The 24,610-nt window shown below is 35.3% G+C and overlaps 1 protein-coding gene and 1 long non-coding RNA gene across 6 annotated transcripts in view; one reads left to right on the plus strand and one right to left on the minus strand.

Moving 5' to 3' along the window:
* LOC135224316 (uncharacterized) overlaps positions 1-24,610 on the minus strand; it is a 278,217-nt gene that overhangs the window by 115,773 nt on the left and 137,834 nt on the right. The window lies entirely within an intron of this gene.
* Positions 1-24,610, plus strand: part of LOC135224314 (snake venom 5'-nucleotidase-like) — a 139,513-nt gene that overhangs the window by 29,481 nt on the left and 85,422 nt on the right. The window contains exon 3 of the mRNA XM_064263181.1: positions 22,634-22,831. Within this exon, the coding sequence (XP_064119251.1) occupies positions 22,634-22,831 (198 nt within the window). The remainder of the gene's footprint in view (positions 1-22,633; positions 22,832-24,610) is intronic.

The raw sequence follows: 24,610 nt of genomic DNA on the forward strand, positions 1-24,610 counted from the left end.
CGCTCGACTTCACGCCATTTTACATATAAAGAAGAATCGATATTAGTGACGATACAATATTTCAACTCAGATAGCAGATAAAGTGTAAAGAAAATGTATCAGTCCTTCCAACATAATAAAAAAAAAAATGCACAATTCTGTAATTTGAACACCCAGTTTTATAAAAGTGTCTGAACCTTTCCTGCGTCATCTATGAACAGATCAATTCTATGTAAGTTTCGCTTTGTTTAAAAAAAAAGGAACAAAAAAATTCAAAATTGCGGTTTAATAAGAAATCCATGTTCTATTTCTCTGCACAAATAATCAGCGATTTTACAGCTATTCTAAAATTATATATTTCTGCAGTTTTTTTTTTTATTATTTAATCGTTCAATAATACTGCTACCTTCCACAACTTTAACTCGCCTATCAACCGACCTACAGTGCTTTTCCATTCGCTAACCTGCTAATTTACCCTTCTTGGTACTTCAAGAGTCACTTCAAAAATAACTTTCTGATTTACATTAACTTTTCAGAATTTAGATCCACCTCTCCTCCATCCTTCCTTCTCTACATCTCTAAAAAACTCGTTGCATATAAACACGACTGAATTCTCTACAGACATCATATTAGCGTCTTCTCTTCTAGGATCAAATTCTCTCTCTCTCTCTCTCTCTCTTCTCTCTCTCTCTCTCGTACATCGTCTCTCTCAGGATCAAATTCTACTCTCTCTCCTCTCTTCTTCTCTCTCTCTCTCTCTCTCTCTCTCTCTCCACAACTACTTCCCTCTAATACAAGCTCTTATTGTTTTTTTTTTCTCTCTCACACCCCTTCTTAACTATATGCCCGGCCCTTTTGCAACCTGTGCACGATCTTCCTTTCTGTCAGGCAACTGCATCTCAAACAATGTCTTTTTCTTCACCAGTCCTTTCATTTTATCATCCCACCCTTCTTGTTTTTAGTCGCCGAATAATGTTTTTTTTTTTTCTGAGGTTTATTATGAGCAATGGGTTACTGGCGTGCAAGCACGCTCATACGTACGCATTCGCGTGTACATACGCAGACACGTATATTATATATTATATATATATATATATATATATATATATAGATATATATAGGCCTTCGGCCGTGAAATGAATTGTTCCTGTAACATCCAAGTAATTCCACGGTTTTCCTTACAAATTAATGTTGATATATTTCCTTTGTTGACGCTGTAGATAAGGATCACTATACTGTGTATAAGACATTTAAATATATGTGTACATATGTGTTATATATGATTATATATATATATATATAATTATATATAATTATATATAACACATATGTACACATATATTTAAATGTTATACCCAATACAATGATCCTTATCTATGGCGTCAACAAGAGGAAAAAAATCAACATTAATTTGTCAGGAAAAACCGTCGAATTACTTGGATATCACAGCAAACAACTCATTTCACGGTCGAATGCCTACTCATGCCGAGCAGCAGCTCTACGTATGTTTAAAGAATTCAACAAGGTGATCTGTTTGTTGCAAGTTTGCAAGAGGAATGCTGGACAGTCAAGTGTACAAGGTCAACGTCTGCAAGGATACCACGTCGTCGAGGGGTGAAACACGAAAATGGTCATTTTCCCACTGGGGCACAAGTATCACACAACATCCGTTCCCTGCAAATTTCCACCAGCTTCGTCTATAAATTGCTGGTCATGGGTCTCTTATGAATGGTATCAATACGTTAAAGTTACATGGAAGCTGTGCAATTAGTGTCTCAAACGCTCAAATTAATTCATAATTCCTTAATATTTTTATGTACATATTTATTTGTTTATTTGTTAATTTATTTCTTTTCTTTTTCTCATAAATGATCTCCTCTCTGCACTCACTATTACCGTCACTTAATTTTTTCACATGAACACCATATTTTTTGGGAGCTTGAATTTCAAATCAGTGGCCCCTGTGGGCTTGTTCCGAGTGAATACGTTTAATCCTCTTAATAATAATAATAATAATAATAATAATAATAATAATAATAATAATAATAATAATAATAATAATAATAATAATAATAATAATAATAATAATACGGTATTCCCTCGTCTTTGTTTGACTCGTCCGTGCATCTATGATGTAGTATAATTAGGATGTTACTTTCTCTCTTTCGTTTGGTCACTCATTTTCTAATGATATACGGCTTCCATAATTTTCAAGCTTTTACTCCAACTTCACCACATCTTAAACGACATAGAGACACCCAGTACTTCCAACTCTACTTTTTAACATCATCCTAATTGTTATAATTAATCATTATTCTTAAAAACCTTTCCATTCTCACACTAATCTAAAATATGTAACATCCCAGTTGCTCAATTCTCCCTGTAAAGATATCATCAATTCCCTCATATATTTTCAATAACGCCAACCAATCTGGTAACCTTTAAGCAAGTTACCTGAAACCATGTTTGATTACTACGGCATCTGTGGGGTTGCCGTCTCTCTCTCTCTCTCTCTCTCTCTCTCTCTCCCCGTATACGTAAGTGACTGACCTTCGAAAAGGAACACTTAAGTCAGGTGGGGAAGGCATTAGGAATGAGACTTTGTAGCCGCCATATTACATAACCACAACGAAGTCTCTCTCTCTCTCTCTCTCTCTCTCTCTCTCTCTCTACCACACACACGCAGGCACATGAGAACAAATGCGTGTGTATTATGTGGCATTGAGGAAAAAAATTGTACGTGGATTAAAGGGAAAAAATAACAGACATTTCCCGTCATTTCCGCTCACAATTAGTAATTATTGTCCAGTACCCAGAATGGCTAAAATACATGACTTTCAATTTCGCTTTACTAGAATTTCAACTACTATTTCTTTCAGCTCTCACCTCAGACTCTCACCTTTATACTGATTGCAGCGTTTCAATATCATATAACACTAATATTTTCAAAAGTAACATTTACAATTTTTCCATATTAAAGGGTTACCCAGACCATGGAACATTATACCAGTATATTAAGCTAGGCGCCAATCGATAAATCTAATGAAATTTTACAAGTTGAAATAAACTGTTCAATAACTACAGACAGAAGTTACCTTCAAACAGCACCATCAGATTCTTTACAAATATGGAAAAAAATCCCTGAAAAAACTGTATAAACAAAGTAAATTTGTTCTAGTGTCAGACTCCTTCCACAGTGCAATGAAGATTTCTCCGGAAACACATAATTTGTCTCATAACACCTTTATTTCCTTGTGCAATAGGAGTGAAGGCCAGAATATCTTTGGAAGGGGAGAAAGCTACACTTGTTCCTCTAAACTCAGTATCCTTCTTACTTTCGCTTTTGTCCAATAACGTTATGCGGAGCCACGCTTACAGGAATCAATTACAGTGCTGCAACATCGATTGTAAAACAATTAAAAAAATGGATAATAAAACAGAATAAAAAAAATGCTTACGGAGCAAATCTAATGACTTCTTTTGAAGAAATCTCAACTATATGAGAAACCTTCCGTCCACATACCTTTTAATCATGAGTGATACTGACTTTTACGATAGATTAATTCTCGTTATTTATCAAGTTGTGTATCTAGGTGCTCCTTCATTTTCAATATAAATGGGAGGCAAGATGTCGATTACAGTATCACTTGCTCATGAAAAAACATTCGTTAGCAATAAAATTCAATTATCAGCAATATAACGAGACTGAACAAAAACACTGTTGTTTACAATAGTAGAAGAGGACGTAGCATTACTGAGAGCTATTATAAATCATACTCTAACACTGCATAATCACTCATAATTCGTGTGAATTTATGCCATAAGTAACATCATCTTTATTGTTATGACAGGAAAAAAATTATCCCACATATTCATGTGAATTTATAGCACACGTACATTTTTCATGGCTGAAAAAAGTTAAAAGCAAGAGGGACTAACGAATAACAGTTATAACTTTAAACAAAAGGTACGCATTGTATAATATTACAAATCCAGCATAAAACGAAATGGATTAGGCATTGTTTGGGATCTCAAAACGAAGCGCCAAAATATCGCAAAACTCATCGCATGGCCACACCCCATTACGTAACTTGAAGGTGAAACAGCCTTGCATATTCTCTCTCTCTCTCTCTCTCTCTTCTCTCTCTCTCTCTCTCTCTCTCACTACGTCTCTGTATCACTATCACAAGGCGGCTTTGTAACCTTCTTTCAACTAAATCTCTGTGCATTAACACAAATTTTTTTTCTTAAGAAGTGTCGCGTCTTTCGACACAAGAAATGTAAAATTATTCTGAACAAAAATATTTCAGTGATTCAAGACAAGAACGTACATTTGGAAACATCTTATAATAATTAGAGAAAAATGCGATTATCATCAACCATTTACTGTATTATGCTCCTGAGGACACACAAGCAACAAGCAATGAATCAATAATGTTAAGTACGGGGATAACAATTTAAGCTTCAAAAGCTATAACTACAAAGAGAGAGAGAGAGAGAGAGAGAGAGAGAGAGAGAGAGAGGAAGAGAGAGAGAGAGAGAGAGAGAGAGAGAGAGAGAGAGAGAGAAAAAAAAACTGCCAACGATACTTTTATACAGCATCCAGACTATCCAAGATAAAAAAAAAACTACTATAGTAGTTTTGCTTCTTTAGTTCAGTAACAAATACGACGCAGTACAAAATAATTCACATGTATTTCATCATACATGGGGACTTTTCAACCATCTCGATTTTTCACAAGAAGGGCAACGGAACCACGATTTTAAAAAATCACAGATTTGCTTGTAAAAGAGAAAGCAACGGAGCTAGAGAAAATATTCTATACACAAATAAACGAAATAAAAATAAAGCTAACAAACTGAAAGAGAAAACAAGGTTCAAAGATAAGCATAAGAAGTGTTGGTGCGTATATAATTCACCCTTAAATATCTTTAACGAATTTTGTTGTAAATGGAGAAAAATGGAATACAGCAACAGATCATGAAACCTATACATAAATAAATAAGATCCCCAACCTTAGGAATTATTTAGTCTCCAAGGAAATATACAATAGAGCAAAATAAAAGAGGCAAATAAAGACGACCACCAAGAACTCATGAGATTAAAATCCGTCTCATTATCAAAAGAATGTTCCCAGCTACAAAAAATGAAAAATAAAATATTATAAACAAACCAAGATATGACCCCACGCTTTAAGACTACACCATCTTTTATCATTACACTACCCCAACTGAATTTCTAATTTCTGTTGTTGGAATTCGCTCGTGCAATTAAAAACGATGAGAGTGAAAGTATTCTATGGTCCAGGGCAACTAGATGCAAAAGTCTCGTCTATATAACGCTTTCACTTTAACAATGACTATTAATGAAAAGCTAAAGCAAGCAATGTTACTTTAAAAGTAAACAGGCCAGGTAGCTACTTTAGCAGATACGAGGTTACATCAATGGAATTTAGTTTTATTTTTGTATCTACTTTCGTCCTCATATTCCCTCCTCCATTCTCATCCCATTATTGCTCTGTCAGCACAACGCAATAAAAATGAGAATAAACAAAAATTAAATAAGTCTTATAATCCACGCAAACTTGCAAAAGATTTCATCAATTTATTCATATGCAAGCACATATATGTTTGTGTGTGTATATATATATATATAATGTATAATATATATTATATATATAGTATATATATATATATATATATAATATATATATAGTATATATATATATATATATATGTATATATATAAATATATATATATATATATATATATATATATATATATGTGTGTGTGGTGTGTATAAAGATGGATATGTATGTATATGCAGAACGGCGGCGAGTTCGAATGATCATAAACGCAAGCACGCAAGCGCACAAACAATAAATGTCCATCGTAAAAAAATATATATATATAAAACGTTATGAACCCTGCATAAGAATTCCGCTTTAAGTAATAAAACAATGAGGACCCAGAAGACAATTACGTCGAATGAGTTCCTAAGCACATATCCTTGAAGAGTTCTCAGTAAAAATGGCTATACTTAAAAGTCCAAATAGTTTCAAAATAAAAGAAGAGTCAGTCTTTTGGAGAAAAACGTACTTTATGCACGGACTAGGATCCGAGTAGGTATTATTGAAAAGGCGGTCAATTATACATGCATATATAGGTAAATGTGTATATACATACATACATACATACACACACACACACACACACACACACATATATATATATATATATATATATATATATATATATATATATATATATATATATATATATATTAGAGACCTTTCGTGTGATGACCTCAAGGAATCGCACAAGGCTGTAAACACGGCCCCTGGATATTATGCTATTTTAGTCTAATGTGCTGCATAAGCTTCAAGATAATTTATTCAAGCGCCATATTCCATAACATTGCCTCTTATTCCTTTATTAAAAGTCTCTTTCACTGTGTGTGTGTGTGTGTGTGTGTTTGTGTGTGTGTTGTGGTGTGTGGTGTGTGTGTGTGTGTGTGTGTGTGTGTGTGTGTTCAGATGGACAATCGGCCATTTCCATATTTAGTGCTTTAGGTACCACCGCCAAAAAAAAAAAAAAAAACCAAAAAAAAAAAAAAAAAAAAAAAAAAAAAAAAAAACAAAAAAAAAAAAAAAAAAAAAACAATAGTTTTAATTGCCTCCTCCGTAGTCAGCATATGCAGTTATATATATGTGTATATATATATATATATATATATTATATATATATATATACATACATATAATTAAAATGTGTGTTATATGTATGTATATATAAAGTAATAATCAATTACATATACAACAAAACAGAAAAAAAAACTTTAGTCATTCATAAACAAAAAAGCTCATTTTTATTCAGATTTAATTTCACAGACGTATGGCACAACAGATTTGGACCGCCGTACCACAAAGCCATTGGGCAGGATGTTAGGTATTAATCTAAATGTCCACTCTGGGACGACTTGACCTATGCTAATGCCTTCCAAGCATCCTACAGTCCGTATGGGTCACTATCTGATCCCCTAACAACACTCCCCGCCCCCCCCCCCCCCCACCACACACAAAAAAAAATCTACACTGGACAGCTAAAAAAAAGTGGTAGCTTTCCCTCAGAAACTCTACCTGACCTTTTCCCTAGCAAGTGAAGGTAAACGCAAGTTCTCTCTTCAGTAGTTCAAAGGGGAACTGAACTGATATTGCTATGTTCATCACACCACAGGTGGAGCTCACTTGCTGGAATGTCATGTTTGGGGTCATAGACGGTATCTGTCCTTTTCATTTCCTTGAAGGCAATCTCGACAAGCTCGTATATTCCTAAATCGTTTATAAGGCTGGAGATTTTATATAACTTTTATTTATTTATTTTTTAGACAGATTAAATCTAAAGTTGGTGAAAGAAGTAACAATAAATAAGTCAGTGAATATACAAAGTAAAGAAAGGGTAAAATAAGTTAACCTTTAAAATTTTTCGTATGTCTAAAACGACTTACACCAACCATATATAACCATACCAGTGAACAAGCAGGCAAGAAGAGAAGGGAGAGAAAAATGAAATATTTTTCAAGTTTTATATTTCTTTTAGAAGTTACACGCGTTGAACGTTCACTGCACATAAATTAAAAAGAAGGAAAATTCACTGAGCTTGCAAACTTAACCGACGAACGAACTTAACGACAACAGATATATATATATATATATATATATATATATATATATATATATATATATATATATATATATATATATAAAGGGGGGGGGGGGCGTTCCTCTAGCAACATGGCGCTATAATATGGGTAAAGCATTAGTCTTCGTTGGGTAAAGAGATGGGAGAAAGGTGAACTCGGCCACGAGATAAGATTCTGATAACAAGGAGCGAACCGCCATTAGCACCGTTAAAGGCCCTTTCATAGGGTTCAAACCCATATATGGTGAGATTTGACTGCGAAACCAATGACAAATTACTTTGCATAGAGTTACACATCCCGGAAAATAGGCTCCGTCAGAGAGAGAGAGAGAGAGAGAGAGAGAGAGAGAGAGAGAGAGAGGAGAGAGAGAGAGAGAGAGAATTTGTGACATCGTTACTCAGAGGCAGGATGATAATAGGAATTTTAATGTTGTTGTTTTTTTTTTTGAAAAGTGCAAGCAAAACAAAACTTACCGACTATGAATAGTTAAAGGAATGGAATACGAAAATTTTACAGGAAAACACATGAGAAAATTTTCTAAGGAAATACAAGCAACTAACTGTAAGAAACGGATAAATGATGGGACAATAAGTTGATATACAGAAACACCACAAATTATGGGAGATTATCACCTAGAGGGTTACATTATGGAAGTCTGTCGCATACAGGGTTATAAAGAATATCCTTAAGAATCCTTAAGATAAAGTTGAAAACTCTAACGTTACATTCTTAACAGTTGGTTCAATTACTCAAACTGACTATCAAGACGTTTTGGCTTCTTCTAATAGGCTACAACACCAGGAAGAGGGAACGATTTTTTTTACTCGTCTTTGTCAAAAAGCCTTCACCTTTACGACAAATTCATTAGTCATCACGTCACACAAATACTGGATAATCAACATGAAATAAAATCTTTCTGTATTTTTGGTAACCTGCCCAAGAAGGCTAAACACAATAGTGCATCTTTTCCCGATTATTTCTCTCTACCTGTTCCAATTTCTTCCATCCATGAAACGTCAACAAAAGACTTGATAAATATTGAAGAAATGTCACACTATGAAGAAAAAAATAAGGTGGCAAAATAATTTCAATGTGGTCCCGAAACGACACTGGGGAAAAAAGTAACAAGTGTGTCAAGCCTGGGCAGGTAGTAATTGGCGAGAATAAATGAAAGAGTAGAACAGGAAAAAGAGTATGGGGGGGCATGTTTTATTACGTACGGATACCTTGTGAAAGGATTATTTGTGGTGACCGGTTTTCTCGACTCGTGTATGGATGGGCGCGCAGAGAGAGAGAGAGAGAGAGAGAGAGAGAGAGAGAGAGAGAGAGAGAGAGAGAGAGACTCCTACCTTGAAGCAATTTATTCCCAAACGAGACTAAATAGCAAGTAGCGGACCACATGGAGCGTTTGACTTCCGTTTATGAAACTTGTGTCAGAGTTTACATACAAATACTTGCATGTAGCATACAGGAATAATGATTACATTAATTTTCTGTGCGCATAAATTTGTAAATAAATGTACATGTGCATGCAGTGTGTGTGTGTGTGTGTGTGTGTGTGTGTGTGTGTGGGGAGAGAGAGAGAGAGAGAGAGAGAGAGAGAGAGAGAGAGAGAGAGAGAGAGAGAGAGAGAGTGTAACTATTGGTACCTGAGCCCATGTCTAACACCACCAAAGAATAAAAACTAAACGACAAATAATGATTTTCGTGCGATACTTGTTGCAACAACAGCGTCATTTCATACAGCAAAAAAAAAAAAAAACAAAAAAAAAAAAAAAAAAAAAACACACACACACACACACACATCAACCTTGGAGATGCGGAGACCACCAAGAAAAATGTCAAATGAATCATTTTTAGCCAAACACAACAGTTTACGGGAAATGTTAAACGCCAGAAAAATCTGACAATGATACTGGAATAGTTGAACCTTTTGACAATGGCCTAGAATTCTGGATATATCCTACCACCATGAATACGAAAAATTCTACGCCCTTTCCATGAATCTAGAAACGCCATTTTTGTCTGGCTACAAGGAGAAGGTGGAGGCGATCAGAATATCTATGTAGCTTTTCTTGAGGACAGAAAGTTACGGATCGGAGAGCACAAACTGACGCGGATATTCAAATGGGATCCAGGGACTCACGTGGCCGATCCTCAACCCGAGGGGTTAAGGAGACAATTCTTTACACGTGGACCACTGACCTGAAATCATATGACATTCAAAGCCCCCTGCAGAATACAAAGCGCAGGACAGACCTTGCGGAACGGTGGCATTCAATTCTGGGGACCCGTGGACGAGGTGTCCCGTGGGCAACCGAAGGAGGTGAAAGGGAGTGGGAAAAGAAGAAGAAGAAAAAAAAAAAGGTCTGGAAAATAATAAATGAAGAAGAAAATATGGGGCAGCAAGAACGCTTAATGGAGGGGAGCCGGGACTGGATTTTTTTTCTCTTTTTTTTTTATAGTTCATATTGGACTACATAACTGCATGGATTTTCCTATACAGGATTGGAACTTACAGTATCATGCATACAGCTAATTCTACTTTCAAGTTATACTATGGAAGCTTTTCTAAAATGTAATCAATACCGAGGAAAAATTCCAAAACTTGTAAACGGTAAAATTTTTATTTTTCATGTTTTTGGAAAATGCGGAACGGTGATTTTTTATTTTTTTTTATATTTTGGGAGATAGCTTCTTGGTTACTACTGTTTCACTGGCACTCAAATTCTTAAAAGTATCATCACTTATGGTACTCAAAATCGAATCCATAGAAAGCAAAAATTACGATGCAGAAAATGTTAAACAATTAAAGATTCATTCCAGCCTTCGCTGGTTGGCCAAAGCTTTCTGCATCCAAGATCAAACGTTTTGAGGACCTACGCTTTATTTTTGGCAGTCTAGCAGAATATGATAATAATTACAAGGAATCATAACCAGTTTTGATAGTGTGATGGATAAGCTGAATCTACTACGCTGAGAACACGTAATCTGCGCGAACACCATAAGCCAGATTACAAATTGGTGAACCAGTGAAATGTGTACAAAAGCATTTAACGCAAAGGAGAGATTAAAATTTAGCAATTCATAAATGGAGACTTCAAGTAGAGGTGGCGAATGGGAATGAACGCAAGCATAAAAGAGCAATGATGGAAAGGTTAACACGAAGGCATAACCTTGGCTCTTGCTGTTATTGGTAACAAGGGATGCCATCACTTACCTCTACAGCAAAAGAATATTTTAAGCAGAGTATTCAAATAAGAGGGTCATTTACACAAAAATTTATAATATATATATGTATATAAAATACATACACATGTATACATGCATATATGGATGGTATCTAGCGGAGATATTTATTAACTTTTAGTGAATAAAAATCTCCGCTAAATACCATCGTTTTAATGAGGTTTTGTTAGTAACTGTATTAATGCACAGAACAACTGGATATTGCATCCATTTGCGCGCTCTCACACACACACAAACACGGTCTCGGACTACAACCCTACCACAACACTGAATGCCTAAAAACTTGCTTGAGACCTTACGGGTTTGGGGTGATCGGCGGCGAGTTGTATTCAGACCTGTACTAGAGTCAACAGTCTATGAATGGGAGAAATTCAAAACTTCCGTTTATCAACCAAAGCTATCTACGCCGAAAAAAAAACTATCTACGCCGAAAATGTCACGGGTTCATGTGCTACCTCTCTCTCTCTCTCTCTCTCTCTCTCTCTCTCATATTAGCATAGGCGCGTCTCGCGCAGTCTGTACTTCCCTATGAATTAACAGCCTTGTGCGTTCCCCTGCCCCCTTGTTATTGATCAATATTGAACAGTAGCTCATAAACACTAGATCGAATTTCCTGCATGCACGGCGAGATATCACAGATCCACTTATTAAAAAAGTCTTGTAGGAATCTCTGCAGCAGCTACTCCTACTTACGCCTTTTTTTGGCTGTTTGTACCGGTGATCAAACAAGACTTCAGATCACTGCTCTTGTTAGATTTGCAAACACCTTTGTGTTTGTTCGCCTCCTCGGTTGCGCAGGAAATGAAAAACACTTCTAAATGGGGCACTCGAGTCGACGAGGAAGCTGTAAAAGAAAAAAAATAAGAAAGCAAACGTTGAATATTTTAGGATATTCAAATTTGCTTCGTTCTTCTCTTATCGAACACTTCCTTGAAGGGAGAGAACTTGAAGTTTGGAGTTCAGATGAGAGAGAAAAAAATATAACTTCATGGACGTAGTCTATGTATGGATACATACATATGTGTATATATATATATATATATATATATATACTGTATAATGTACATATAAATATATATAGGTACATATGATACATACATATGCATATATTTGCGAGAGGATGAATGGATAATAGATCACAAGTGCATACTTCACAAAAAGTTACAGTATTCTAATTTCAAGAAATGCGACTACAACATCGTTCCTAAATAACATTTCCCCCCCTGGACGCAAATTTCCGATATGATGAACATCACGAACGTTCATGACTACAACACTACAATATTTCGCTTGGATTCCAATTCATCATCTGTTCATCGCAGATTCAGGGGGACAAATGATCATTAAAACTCTCGCAGAAAACAAACACTCGAGCTGAGGTACTTCGGCCAGTTTTCAATATGGGATAAGATTGCGCTGCGGGAATGCCATTGGTATTCGCTTATAGGGGAGGAGGAGGAGGGAGGCAGGAGGAGGAGGCGGAGGAGGAGGAGGAGGAGGAGGAGGAGGAGGAGGGCGGCATTCATTTATTACATAATCGCATGGCTGTCATGTCAGGGAATTTGCACATTCATTAAACTCAATTTAATCCGAGGAAGATCGAATAATACTTGTACATTGATTAGTTTTTTTTATTTTCATTTAATTGCATTTTACCGAAGTTAGTATGACGTATATTTTCTTGGTAATTCTAAAGCAGATTGGTAGGCCAACAAATCTCGGATATTACTCTTGTTGGATTATTGTAATAATCTAATCGGGTAATTAAAGATAAATTGTTTTTTTTATAATAATCACTGGCCATCTTGGAGCTAAACACATCGTCAGACATATAAGAGCCTGTTTATGTGTGCGTGTGCGTGTGTATATATATATATATATATATATATATATATATATATATATATATATATATATAATATATATATACACATACATACATTATATATATATATATATATGTATGTATGTATGTATGTATGTGATGTATATATATATTTGAATATTATGTATACACATACACATATATACATAAACAGGCTCATATATGTCTGACGATGCGTTTAGCTCCAAGTGATTATTATAAAAAAAACAATTTCCCCTTAATTACCCGATTAGATTAGATTACTACAATATATATATATATATATATATATATATATATATATATATATATATATATATTATATATATATATATAACAGTGTCATAGCATCTTCCTGGGATCTCAAAATATCGTGAATGCTGAGCGTAAACAACTTTTGTTTGTTTGTTATGTAGTATATACGAGCTAATACATTTTTCATTTAATGATAAGACATGCTGCTTAAAAAAAAGAAGAAGAAGAATTCCTCAATCCAGTTAGAAGTCTGAATAAATTTCGCGTTGGTTAAGATATAAGCGTTGAGGGAGAATCGCTCATTATATGTACAGCTGTAATGACTCATAAGTGTTTCCCCCCCCTCTACCCCTGTTTTTTGGGCTTAGGCCCAATGCTTATATTTAGCCCAAAAAAGAGAAATTTAATATATAAAAGCAAGTAACAAAAGCACCGAGTTTTCTGTACAGCGGATAATCAGGGCCAACGAAAATAGATAAATCTTTCGGTGGTCTCGGTATAATGCTGTATGATCCGTGGCCCATGAAACTTTAACTTTAACCACGGCCCGGTGGTGGTCTGTCCTTTATCGTTTCCAGACGCATTAATATGGCTAACTTTAACCTTAAATAAAACAAAAACTACAGAGGCTAGAAGACTGCAATTTGGCATGTCTGATGATTGGAGCCTCCGTAGTTTGTAAGGTCTGCGGGCGGACACAAACCCATCAATAGTTTTCTTTTACAGAAAATTGAAAGTGGAAGCTACACACCCGGTTCTTATAATATGAAGATTATACTTGCCAAGGAAAACGGACGCGGAAAATGTTCTAAAGTTTGGATACCGTCATTCGCAAGATGAGGATTACTGATTTTTACTGAGGAGTTCTAAGAGGAGGTGGCCTGTCGGGCACAACAAGACCGCCTTTAAGGTGGAGCGTGTCTCTCTCCCTGAGCTTAACAGAGTATTGGCAGAAATGATAGCAAAACAAAAGACAGAAGAGCCACTTGCTGCCGGAAGTAGATGCAATATCTGCATAATTTACACAAACTCATTCATGTGCTAAGCAGCGGGACTAATTCATTCAACAATATATAACACTTTAATATAGGTAATATGCAGCTTACCGTACTTTAAACAGAGTAGTTAGAAGAATTTTACCTGAACAATCGCTCAGATAGTAAAAAAAAAAAAAAAAAAAAAACCAAGAGAACTTTATGTTTTTTTCCTCTGAAACATTGATTCTGTAACGAAAGGTCGAATTGAGAAAGAAATTCCATTACCAATGTTGGGTCAGCGATAACTGCATCTGCAAATAAGACTAGAATCATATTCAAAGTAATGAGTTACGGCTTATTTCCGTTCAATTCAGGCATCAAGTCCAGACAAATTATACAACGCTCAAGAACCACATTATATCATATAGCGGTGCGAGGTAACCTACCCACTACTCGTTCCAGCAAAGTTGCCAGACACGAACGTTTTTTTTTTTAAATTTGCTGGACCATTATGTAAACAAGTTAGCCGGGTTCAGAGCGTAGGAGTGACCAACAAATTTCACTCTCACTCTCTACACACGGAGGGGGAGCCTTGTTCTTCTCCTTCCCCCTGTTTTGTGCTTCTAACTTTTTTCGCGCCCGCTTTGCTCTGGTATGAGCCAAAAAAGAAAAAAAAATAGAAAAGTATTTGGCTTTTGGTCGCCCATCGTCGAAAACTTGTTCCCTTTCTCAGTCATGCTAGAAGAGCGATAATGGCAGTTTTTGTTACCACACCCATCTATCTATCAAAACTTAACCAGAGCGAGTGTTGCATCTTTGTAGGGGGCGCCTCGAATTTCGGCGACTTTTTTTCGATGTGCACGGGGGATTTCTTTCTACTTTTTTACGGAGAATAGACAGGAACTATACTCTGTTTTTTTTCCATCTGTCCATCCGCCTGTGGTGTTTCCGTATGGTAACACTGCGTCCCGGGCTTTAGGTAGTTACATTCAGCTTACATTCAACAATAATAATAATATCCTATTTCGAATATTAACGGTGTACATCGCATACAGTAAATTATTAAAACACTTTTCAGTTGCAAATGTACACCCAGATATCCATTTATTTACCTAAAACTTACACATACCGTACCTGTTTAAAGCCCGGGACGCAGTGTTACCATACAAAAACACCACAGGCGGATGGACAGATGGAAAAAAACAGAGTATAGTAAAGCAACCCAAATCAAGCACGGTGGCTTCAGGAAGACAGTGTTCATTCTACTTTTCTGGTGAGCAACAAAATGTGGATTAAAAGTTAAATAAATAAAAAAAACTGGAATAAACAGCTCCTTTCATGGTCGGTGATTTTGCATAACAGATTAAGCCTCTCGTGCTACCATGGTAATATTTATTATTAAGCTAACTTCCTTCAAATCACCGTTAAAGAATGTTTTCTAGAATGGAGTTGTAAGAAGGATTTTACTTATTAATAATGAAAAAAGCACAAAAGGAGTTTTAACTATATAAAAACAAAAAAGTTAACCTAAAGAAACGATTATAATTCTATAAACTCTGTCACAATGATCATGGCAGATTTCTGGATCAAACCTGAAATTCTATAGTGTTAGATGAAACGTCCAAAACGTGCATTTATTTCTATAAAGTGAGCTATAAATCATCTACGGGGTTCAAAGTTTAAAAGTCAATGTTGTTCTCCTGAAAGAAACTCTTCGAAAGGCAAGCAGATGTGTCCGCGGGTACATGTGCGTGAATATCGTGCTAAGAAGAGGCACTGATCAAAGACTACATAGAATGCATCCATTCTCTCTCTCTCTCTCTCTCTCTCTCTCTCTTTGTGTGTGTGTAACTGATACCACTTGTCTATTGATCTCATTTACCCTACTTTTAAACTCCCATTTATGGGTCAGGAAGTATGACCACACAACTCATGAAATCGTCGACTAGTGAATGAGATGAACAAGCATATGAATGAGTAAATGTACTTCGGAGAGTATCCGGAGGATAAAATATGAGGGGTGAGCGAGAGGGGGGTGGGGGGGGGACGAAGGGGTGAGGGGGAGAGGGTTAAAGACTACGCTCACGGAGTCATGAATAATGAATGTGAAGCAATGTGCGAGGAGGACCTCATGCGTCAACAGGTTCCTTTTTCCTTCTGTTTATTTTGGCGAGAAGTGATAGAATGTCTTCAGTAACAGTAACATGTGTGGTGATGGATGCTCTAGTACACAGATGACGCCCTTGCTTGTGTAGTATGTGCGTGGGGAAGGGAGGGGGGGTGTGTGGTATGTATGTATGTATATGTTTTTAATTTTACGCAAGCTCCATGCAGGGACCATACTTACGTGATGATATCCAATCTTGAGAGTATTTTCGTTTTTTTAAGATTAAGTAAGAATAAACTTGCGTATAATTACCTACACAAACCCTCAAACAAAGCGTAAATATTAAAACGGGAACAAAAGTAAATAAAAATAAAAATATGAAAAATTTTGTAAGCGAGACTTGCACGAGCTTGAAGCGAACGGCTTTCAATTCGCATCAGACTTTAGACATCTGTTAGCGTCAGGGTCATATCGAGGCCTATGAAGCCAATAAATGCGTAATAACGTGAACTGAAGAAAATTTTCTTTGCTGTTTTTTCGCCGATACTGCCTGAGGCTTTGATTAGCATAACATCAAGAACATTCCATTCAACTTTTGAGTTAAGAGCAGCAAGTTGTACTATCTATCTCCTTCGACAATGGTATCATTTCGCCATTTAATAAAAATTTATCAAACATATTGCCAGCGGATGATACACTAATTTTATAATTTGTAAGACTAAAAATGGTCTTCTATTATAATGTTCATCTAAATGGCAGTTAACAATAATAATAATAATAATAGCTAGAAATCTCAATTACGAGGGCACAGGTTATGTTTTTTAAGGTCCACAATAATATACTGATGGAGGGAGAAGCAAAATTTTATAAAACTGTGTAAAAGCTTTCGAACCCTACCCTGGGTTCACTTTCGGTCAAAAAAACGAAAGATGAACCCAGGGTAGGGTTCGAAAGCTTTAAATAAGTTTTATAAAATTATACTACCGCTACCATTAGTATAGTATTGTGGACCTTAAAGAATAATAATAATAATAATAATAATAATAATAATAATAATAATAATAATAATAATAATAATAATAATAATAGGAAATCCTGATTATACACAAAATCATGATTATCCGAATTACAATTAGCACAAAAATCAACACCTTATGTAACGCTAATCTACGTGGAAATTTAAAGAACGGAAACAGAGGCCTTAATTGTTTTCTCATAGTAGGAGACGACAATTGGGGGATTCCAAACTAGTACTCTTGAAACTTATCGTAGGATGTTTATGCGATGACAGCGGGATTTCTCTGGGATCACCTTGGGGATGCGGACGTCAAACAACGGGATAGAAAAGAACCATTCGTAAACGTGGAGTGATATTTATCACTGTGAATGATGAAGAGGCCTTGCTTTATATATATATATATATATATATATATATATATATATATATATTATATATATATATATATATATATATATATATTTATTTATTTATTTATATATAGTACAAAATTGTTACGCGCGTTGATGATGATGATGATGATAATAATAATAATAATAATAATAATAATAATAATAATAATAATAATAATAATAATAATAATAATATAATTATTATTATTATTATTATTATTATTATTATTATTATTTATTATTATTATTATTCAGAAAACGAACTCTCTTCATATGGAACAAGTCCACAGGGACCGTTGACTTAAAATTCAAGCTTTTTAAGATTATTATTATTATTATTATTATTATTATTATTATTATTATTATTATTATTGGAAAGTAAATCCATAGTTGTATGCCTGTTTGATTTCGTTATTTAAAATATATACAGCTGTATATATTTTAAATAACAAAATCAAACAGGCATACAACTGTGGGTTTACTTCCCATTTTATTAACTCATGTGATTATGAGTTTTCTTTGTATTATTACAATTATTATCATTATTATTATTACTCAGAGGATGAACCCTATTCATACGGAACAGGCCCACCAAAGGGGACACTGACTTGAATTTGAATTTTCCAAAGAATATGGTGTTCATTCGAAAGAGGTCAAAGAAAATAATGGGAAATACAAAAAGGGGAGATCATCTATTATAAAAACATATGAACTAACAAATTAATAAACAACTCTACGTTTTGATAGCTATAATAAAGTATTCAGTCATTTTCATTGGGCATATTTTCCTTCTACAAGAATTTCGTGCCTTTCACTGGGAACAATCTTTAACCCTGAGTCGCAAAAGTTGCGTTAGAAGACGAAAGTACTTTCGTGCACTTGTTGAATTATAACTTAAAATTGGCAAATTGCACTTTTCCCGTGACATCGATCATGGTCTCTTCCGAAAGGAATGACAAAACCGGATTATTAAAACCGGACTATTGCACGAAAAAAAATTCGAATATTTCCCGAACCCACAATATGACCATATTGAGAAGTAGCCAACGCGATGTAATGCCATAGGGCGTCACAGCCGTATACCCCATGCGTGAATGATGCGTATCTACACTACCTGAAATACCAATGGTAGAAATAAAATATTTCACATACCCAAAAAAGGCCGTGTCAAGTGTAGCCTACTACGTTCCTTATCACTACATTACGCAGTGACTGACCGTGACACCAGAAACTGATAAGAAATCTTGGAGTATACTGGCCTATTGAACTGCCTTCTCACAACCACCCTCCCTCCCCAAACGAAAAGACGCGTCGTTATGCATTTCTGGGTCATTTTCACAGGTGACGAAAAAGCAGGTAATTTGATTCGACAGACCTTTCCTTATACGTTGTGAAACGAATGAAAATGGGTTTTCTGCCAGTGCAGTAAGAGAGAATGTCGACATGTAAGTAGAAAGTATGTAAAGAGGAGAACGGCTAAAAAGTGAAGAGGTGAAGAGGAGGATGTCGATAAGTATTGTGCCTATGTGAACCTTCTGCGTAGTTATATGGCCAACATAAATATACACCTAGCTAATTCTGCCTTCAGCCAATATTTTCATCGTCACCGACTCACCGTGACCTTACATCTTAGGAAAGGTCACGGAGCTACGCTTATTCTAAGACCAATGGGTGAAACTCCGACAAATTCAATGGAGGTTGGCACGCGAAGAGAGGCAAGACAATGGTCACTGCTACGTTCATACTTTAACTAATGGATCATGCATGCATCTCTTGGCAGGAAACTTCGCTTTGGTTAGTCACCTCGTTTACCTACAAACAAGACTTGAAAAACTTCGCGGCAAATGACAAGATTTGTAACGGTATCCGTCAGAGATCATCGCAAATGTTACATAGCTATGTACAATTGGTAATGAGTGTTATATATATGTGTGTGTATGTATATATATATAAATACATACACAAACATATATAACACTCTATACACACACACACAACATATGTATATTTATATATATATATATATTCGAGTATGAATGTATATAGGTATATATATATACACACACACACATACACAAACATATATAACACTCTATATACACACACAACATATGTATATATATGCGAGTATGAATGTATATAGGTATATATATAAACATACACTGTATGTATGTATGTATGTATATATATATATATATATATATATATATATATATATATATATATATAGTATATATATATATTAGTATAGATATATACGCACACCAAATCGAAATCGGATGAGCAGGATGATGGCAATATGAAGAAAAGTGTAAGAATCTCACAGACTGTCCACCTTACAAAAGGAAACACACAAGGCAGAAAACACCCCCCCCCCCCCCCAGGCAAAACGCTGTAAAAACGCCCTACGTCACTACGGTAGTTCCGCGTCTTCCTAAGCATAAGCAAAAATCTGACAAGATCAGCTTCCTCTGTAAAGAACAATGCTTACTTCAACGAATACTCTTTTTGCGCGCTGACGAAGGAAATTTTGCTCATCACGTCCTTCGTTCACATCGCTCAAAACAGGATGGCAGAGTGTTGAGTTCAAGTCTTCGTCAAAATAATTAATACTAATAAATAAATAAAAACAACAATAGCTATCTAAACCCATCCTAAAATGTAGCAGAGTAATACAAACGGTAATGGGTCATAATGGGACCCGCAAATCAATAGCCTAAGTAACAAACCCGTTTTTTTAAATTTCCTAGCTGGAAATGATGTGTTATTGTTTAAAAAAAAAAAAAAAGTTCACATCCAAAGATGTGTCCAAACGAATTTAAGAAATGAATGGGGATACACGTTGTTTGTTACATTCCAGCCAATACAATTTTAATGATTGGATTACCAAAAAACATCACTAGCAAATAAACAATACAAATAATCAACTTGAAATTTTAAAGTCATATTCGGCATGATAGGAAACAGTAAGCAACAGAAAAATAGAGAAATCACAAAAAAGCGTCATGATTAAATATAACTTGGGCTTATGAAGTTTTAAACTAAATTCTTTACAAGTTTTAAATACACATGACTCGAAAGCGTCATCATCTTAGGGTGCGTCACCAATGAATTAAAACAAGTCAAAGACACGTCGAAAACTTACAGCACATACATCACAAAAAATTTAATATAAGTCATCGACTTCATATGCCATGACCAATCCTTCATACGATTATTCTGAAATCGCCCGAATCGTTCTTACTTACGGGATCCTCAGCAGATTAATATTTCTAAAACGAAAAAAAAGTTTTTCGTCTTTTGTATTTTTTTCCTTCTAATTATTAATTTTTAGATTTTTCTCTTACGAATCCTACCACATAACGATACACACATACGAATAAGACCACATTATTAATTATCTGTATTTATTGTGCAACATATATTGTCCTTCAGAGTTGCAACATTGAATTATATCACATGCTTACACATCAAGATCATTACGAATGCAGTCGTCCCTCACAAACCAGTGGTATATTTCCTGTGAAATATTTCAATACTCTAACCTCATCAACAGACAACTGGTACTGCTAAGAATCATTCGACCCCTTAACGCAAATCTGGTACTACTAAGCATTATTCGACCTTTAGCATAAATCTGGCACTGCTAAGAATTATTCGACAATTTAGCTTAAATCTGGTACTACTAAGCATTATTGGACCTTTAGCATAAATCTGGCACTACTAAGTATTATTCGACCCCTTAACATGAATCTGGCACTACTAAGCATCATTCGACCCCATAACATAAATCTGGCACTGCTAATCATTACTCGACCTTTTGCATAAATCTGGCACTACTAAGCATTATTCGACTCTTTCTCATAAATTTGGCACTACTAAGCATTATTCGACCCTTTCTCATAAATTTGGCACTACTAAGCATTATTCGGCCTTCAGCATAAATCTGGCACTACTAAGCATTATTCGACCTCCTCATAAAACTGGCACTGCTAAACATTAACAAATGCTATGTAGGCTGAAGAACCCACCACCTTCCCTTGAAAGTCTAAACCAAGAATGCGAAAAATCTGAATCCAAACTCGGTTTTGTTTTTCTAGCAGGATCCTCTTAAGCGCCTTCTTAAAATGCAAGACCTGCTGTGTCTTGATGGCACGACAGACAAGCAGACGGCATGAGCGTGTCTGTCAAAACAGACATTATCTTTGTAATGATCTAGAACACTGTACTAATGTTAAAGAGTGGCAGTTGGGTGAGTTTCCTGGGGTCATCTTTCGGAGTGCAGTGAAAACAATGACATCACTTGTTGGTTTGATGTCCAGACGCATTATTAAACGAACAACAAGACTTTTCTCTTTAATAAGTAACTGCTTGAAAGTGGTTCTGTAATGTGACAACCCAAGAACAACTAAGTACACACATACATTATACACACACACACACACACACACACACATTGGGGATACAATCCACAATTATGTAAAATCCTTCTATAGTTTAAAATATATATTTCTTGTACAGGAAGTTCATCAGCTGTGGTCTTGAATATTTATATATATATATATATATATATATATATATATATATATATATATATATTTATATATAAATATAATATATACATATAATATATATATATACACATACATATATACATATATATATATACTGTATATATTTAATGTATATGTATATATCTATATATATAAATAAATATATATACATATTATAATTAATACTTTATATCTGCAAATATATATATTATATATATTATATTATATATATATATATAATATATACTCAATGTAGTACGAAAGTGCATGAGAATATTATAGAGTCCACGTAAGAATGCGAGTGAAAACCGGGTCTTGGAACAAGTACTTTCGTAGAATAAACTACGAAAGTACTTATACACTTGTACCAAGTACCAGTTTTCACTCGCCTTCTTACTAGACTTTAGGAAAAGAAAGAGAGAGAGAGAGAGAGAGAGAGAGAGAGAGAGAGAGAGAGAGAGAGTTAATTACACCGAACAATGAAACATACCATCAACTGAGCAAGTATTAAAACTACTTTCAATGTCTCTCCCCAGGCCCTCGGAAACCACGAGTTCGACGACGGGATATCAGGCGTCGTTCCGTTCCTGGAGAAGGTGACCTTCCCCATCCTGGGAGCCAACATAGACGACACGAAGGAGCCCTCCATCCAAGGGAAGTACCAGAAGTCGGTGGTGGTCGAGAAGGGAGGCAGGAAGATCGGCATCGTAGGCTACCTCACTACCGAGACTTTGGTAAGATTGGGGATTTGACAAGATTTCCAGTTTCCTTCAAAGCTGTTTCGACTCTTTTGAAGCCTTTTGCTTTCATTTCTATTCTTTAACCCCACTGAGCACAATATTCTTGCACATATTCTTTCCTTACCTGCTACTGCAACGGATAATTGACTGACTTCTATATCAGATTATTTTTTTGCTTTATCATTACTTTTTCATTATTTTCATATGTCTTCTTATAATATTCATTTTGCCTTTTCTTTTCACAGTAATACTGTTATTTCCTCTCTCTCTCTCTCTCTCTCTCTCTCTCTCTCTCTCTCTCTCTCTCTCTCTCTCTCTCTCTCTCTCTCTCTCTCTTTTAAACCTGATACAGTGATGACATTGGTTGACGTTTTCTGTTACCATCATCAGTAGGTTTTACTTTATTATTATTATTATTATTATTATTATTATTATTATTATTATTTTATTTTTTTTTTTTTTAAATCGGCGCTTCCCTTACTTTCCTGTTTCCTCTATTGCCTACTTTTCTTTATAGTATGTAACCTTCGCTTGCAGCAAAGTCTTATTTCATACAAAAAACTTGTATCTCCCTTTCAATGACCTTTTTCTTATCTTCCAAGACGTATTAACATTTCCTTGTCCCTGATTTAGTTCATTTACGTCATCTCCCTGACTCTCCTCTGATTATGCCTGATTACAAAAGGTGGTGTAAGTTTACGCTACCTGACTCTCTCTCTCTCTCTCTCTCTCTCTCTCTCTCTCTCTCTCTCTCTCTCTCTAAGGAAAAGCTACTAATAAAGTTAAAAATGTATTCTGTAGCATATTCGCTTGCTGACCCATGAAAATACCAATTTTGAGAGTTAATGAATCTTCCTTTAAACTTTAACAGTCTGGTGCCGGAGGCCATGGGTCATATTGAGGCCGGAGTATGAATAAGCATTTACTTTTTCGTACTATGCTAACATTTCTCGTAATACCAGCGATCAGAAATTCGCAACAGACCGTGGGAATCGTATGCCAGCGACAGGTCGCTAGCCGAGTCCCAACACTATGGGAGTAATCAACGCTGAAAGAAAATGAATGTCATGCGTCTAAAAAGAAATATCGTTTCGGAGTGAACTTCAAAAACTATGCATTATGTCACAAGAGGATTTATGTGCTCAGGAAATATATTTGTGCGTCCTTGAGTCTACCTTGGGAGTAATTTCAATCTTATCGGCAAAACGCACAAATCTCCGTCGTTCATTATTGCAGGTCATAGTCACTTGTTAGGTTGACTTACAACGAACACGTCCCAGTAATTTTCCTTTTTAAATTTATGCTTTGATTAATAACAGCAGTATATTTCTGACACCAGTCGACACTATGAATGCGAATTTGCGCTAATCCCACGTTATCTAATTGATAACAATTGCAAGCTGAATCACTGAATCGATGACCTTTTTGTGTAACGCCAGTTAGGTAAAAAAGGTGACAGAATACTCCTTGACTGAAACACACATTTTGTTTTTGCCAATTCAGTTCGTAAAATAAAATAATAAACTCTGGCTAAAACTTTTTTGTCACTGAAAAAACAATTCCTATATCGTTTTATAAATAACATATCATGCATCAAATTTATTCATTGCCAAATACAATAGAGAACAAGTGTAAGTTTTTGGTCATTTTTGACGTCATTAACACCATAACACAATCCTTCCTGGAAAAAATTAAAACGCCCAACACTTTGGTGACAAACGCATGTTTGTTATGAACATAGGCTATGCAAGCTTCAATTTGAATAGTTTCATC

This window comes from Macrobrachium nipponense, chromosome 12, assembly GCF_015104395.2.
Source record: "Macrobrachium nipponense isolate FS-2020 chromosome 12, ASM1510439v2, whole genome shotgun sequence".
Lineage (NCBI taxonomy): Eukaryota > Metazoa > Arthropoda > Malacostraca > Decapoda > Palaemonidae > Macrobrachium > Macrobrachium nipponense.